The 3,521-nt window shown below is 61.2% G+C and overlaps 1 protein-coding gene across 1 annotated transcript in view; it reads right to left on the bottom strand.

Annotated features, from left to right (window-relative positions):
* Positions 1–2: 2 nt before the first annotated feature.
* Positions 3–3,521, bottom strand: part of LOC113213186 (fatty acid synthase-like) — a gene marked incomplete at its 3' end in the record, with an annotated part of 15,429 nt that continues 11,910 nt past the window's right edge. Inside the window, 8 exon segments of the mRNA XM_052269991.1 lie at positions 3–443; positions 514–764; positions 840–943; positions 1,020–1,188; positions 1,281–1,906; positions 1,982–2,162; positions 2,242–2,403; positions 2,489–2,657. Coding sequence (XP_052125951.1) covers positions 3–443; positions 514–764; positions 840–943; positions 1,020–1,188; positions 1,281–1,906; positions 1,982–2,162; positions 2,242–2,403; positions 2,489–2,657 — 2,103 coding nt within the window.

Genomic DNA, 3,521 nt, shown 5'->3' with positions numbered 1-3,521 from the left:
CTCCTGGAGGCTGGGTCCAGCACGCTGAGCGGCGGCAGCACGAACAGGTTGCTGTTCTCCCTCATGAGGTGCGAGGGCGGGCCCAGAGAGGCCAGCTCTACCATCCGCGGCCGCCGTGCCCGCTGGCTGTCGTCGCTGCCGAGCGTGGCCAGGGCGTCCGCCGTCAGCGACAGGGACAAGTCCTTGTCCGCGCCCGTACCAAGGTCCGCGATGGCCGAGGGCAGGACCCTGATGGAGGAGTTGTGGAGAAGGTCCCCGAGGTGGTCCGAGGCCTCGGCAAGGGTGGCGGCCAGACAGCTGGTGCGCCGTCCGAGCGCCTGACGCTGCTCGGCCAGGATAGTCAGCGGCGCTGCCAGATACTCCCGGTCCACGAGCAGCACAAGACCCATAGTAGGCTGTAGGGCACCGCTCACCAGGGCGGCCACCATCTGCTCCTTCTCGTTCTGCAACACCAAACTTGCTCACCGAATGTCGGGCGGCTGCGCTGGGCAGGGAGGTGGGCGGCGCACTCACCTTGGCGACCACGACGGCGCTGTGCACCGGAGCCACACTGGACGCGGTCTTCACCACGCCGTCGGCCGCAGCTGGTGTCCACTCGCGCACTTGGAGCACTTGCAGGACAGCACCAAACTGGCGCCGGAGAGCGCTCTGCCGCTGCCGCACCAGGGGAGAGCTCGGCGACGATCCCACCACGGCCAGGATGTGGCGCGCGCCCAGCACGGCGAGTCGGCTGGCCAGGAACAGCGCGTCCACGGCCTGGCAACCTGAGGACAGCAAGACATCGTCAAACTGCGTCCACCGCACCTACTAGTCCTCCCTGTACTGGCGGAGACACTCACCGACCACGATGTAGCACTTGTTGGCGTCGCACACCCGGCCGGCTTCCAGCGCCGTGCTGTCCACCTTAACAACCGCTTTAGACCCCCGCATCAGGTCACCGATGCTACAAAGAAACGATAAATAATTTTGGCTTTCTGCCTCTGATAGAAGCACTCTCTGAGGTAGCGGGATTTTCAAACCTCCGGGGTCTGTTGTAGTCCTCGGCCCCCACGATGGGCTGCACCACACCGTCGCGGATCCCCTTGGCGACGGCCTCCACCACCAAGAGGCGGGTGTCCTCGGTGGCGTGGAACAGCTCGCTGCCCGAGCAGCCGAACACTGCACTGCCCAGGAGGAACATCTGTGAACCTGAGGCAAAAGAAAAGACATACGTGTGGCGTGAGAGAGTTGAGAGCTGGACAAGACGAGTAATATGATGTAGACTATGCCGGCCAGGTCACCTATGCTCCCTTCCTGGAAGGTATCGCGGGAGAAGTTGACGAGGCGACCGAAATATCCGATGCAGCGGAGAGAAGCGCGGAACTCGGAGCCCGCGAGCGTGTTGACGACCAGGCGCACCCCGCGGCCTCGGGTCAGCAGGCGCAGGCGGGGCTCGAAGGAGCCGCCGTCGCCGCAGCTCAGCACCTGGGCGGGCTGCAGCTGGGGGAACATGGCGAGCAGCGCGGCGCGCTCCCGGCTGCTGGCCACTGTGGTGTAGAGCGGGGCGCAGCCCAGCTGGCACGCCACCCGGATGGCGGCCTGGCCGACGGCGGAGGCGCCCTCGTGCACCAGGATGGACTCGCCCCGGCGCGCGCCCGCCTGCACCTGCAGCGCGTGGTACACGAGCGCGTACACGAAGGGGACGGTGGCGGCGTCCCGAGTGGACCAGCTCGCCGGGACCGGCCAGCGCAGAACCGGGTCAAGATGTGGCACCCGGTCGTCCGGCAGCCAGCGGCCCACGCCCATCACCCGCACGGCCTCGGCGCCCCGCTGCAGCACGCCCACGTAGTCCAGGTGGGGCGGGCCGACGTCGAGGCCGCGGCTCAGTGGGGTCACGCCCAAGAACTGCAGTCGCACGCCGCCCAGGCTGCACAGCAGAACACCACATCGTGAGGCGTGCACTCGTTAACGGGGACGGCGACAGGACTTCGCCGGCTCTCACCTGGACGCGGCCAGCGCGGTGCTCAGCGCGCAGGGCTTGTGGACCTGCATCGCGGGCGCTGGTGTGCTGGGCAGGGGCTCGACGCGGAGCTCGGGGAGCGGCTCCTGGAGAGTAACCCCGCTCGCGTACACGCCCGCCCCCACCAGGATGCCGGTGGCCAGCTCCAGGCGCAACGAGACTTCTGAAGAGGTGGGTTAGCATGTAAGGCCGAATGTAAGGGCAAGGACACCAGCAACGGCCTTTAAGGACACCACCAGTACCTGTCTTGTTCTTTAGCTTGGCGATGTCGATGTCCAGCCGCCGGATTTTGCTCGGCAGGCGCAACTCCTGACTCTCGTCGATGGCCCTGAGGGTGTACACCTGCAGCACGGCCTCGATGGCGGCGGAGAGCGAGCCGTTGGGCGCGACGCTGGCCAACCAGTCTGAGAAGGACAAGGACCAGATCACATTGTGATGAATTACCCGACCTTGTGCCTACGACCCAGGAAGTACTCTGAGGTCACCAACCTCGTTGGCCCATCCGGAGGGACTTGATGGTCTTGTACTTGTCAGTGTACTCCAGCCCCCTGGCACCCAGCTCCTGGTACACATCATCATAGGCGAGCTCGATGGCGTCGTCCTCCAGCTCTAGGGCGGGCAGGGCCGGCGGCTCTTCTTCGGTGCCGGAGACCGTGACCTTGGTGTGACCACGCAACGCGGTCCGGGGCTTGTCGTTCTCGATGTACACGAGCTGCGTCTCCGTCGTACCCTGCATGAAGTGCGCCTCGAGGTTTCGGTCGTCTGTGAGTCACGGAACTGAAGTTAGAACCCAGTCGCACTCTATGCACACGGCGAAAGGCGCACTGACCATTTGGAGAGACATCCATCCACTTTTTCACGAGGATATCCTGGAATGACACTTGGAAATTTTGATCCTTATCTAGTATTCTGGCTCGTGCGCATTCGTACATCACAACCTGTAACACAGAGGTTTTACATGTTTCCCTACTTCTAATAAAATAATTTCATAGTCGCTATGATGGGGTGTACCGAACGCTTCACTTACCAGCTCTTCCGATAGCAGGATAATACGTGATCCACCGATTTTCGCGTGGCACAGGGCGGCCAAATTTGTGCCCAACTTGTGCTGGAAAGCAGAAAAACAAAACAAAGCGACATTGTGGATTACAACTTGAAGATTATAACCATGCCTTTCAGATAGGAGCGAATCACCGCCAGAAATGGCCAAATCGTTTCGATATCGCATATCGATTTGTGTCGCTTTTCGTGCCGCTATCGACACGAAAGTGGGCACGAAAACGACATGCGATATCAAAACGATATCTATGCGATATCGCCCAAAATTCCGGTGTCGGTCCATTTCTGGCGGTGAACATTCCAGTTCGAATTCGAACGAACTCATCGAACAAAATTCGTATAAAAATCTTTGAAGGAACACGAACAACAAGTTTTTTTTTCTACGAACGAACCGAACCTAACAAGCCCTTGTTCACCTGCGAACCGAACACGAACGATGATTTAAATCTCTCCTATTAAATAA

This window comes from Frankliniella occidentalis, unplaced genomic scaffold (assembly GCF_000697945.3).
Source record: "Frankliniella occidentalis isolate FOCC.00 unplaced genomic scaffold, Focc_3.1 Scaffold5, whole genome shotgun sequence".
NCBI classification, from domain to species: Eukaryota; Metazoa; Arthropoda; class Insecta; order Thysanoptera; family Thripidae; genus Frankliniella; species Frankliniella occidentalis.
The sequence above is the reverse complement of the archived record's forward strand: the minus strand, read 5'-3'. Positions and strand labels throughout refer to the sequence as shown.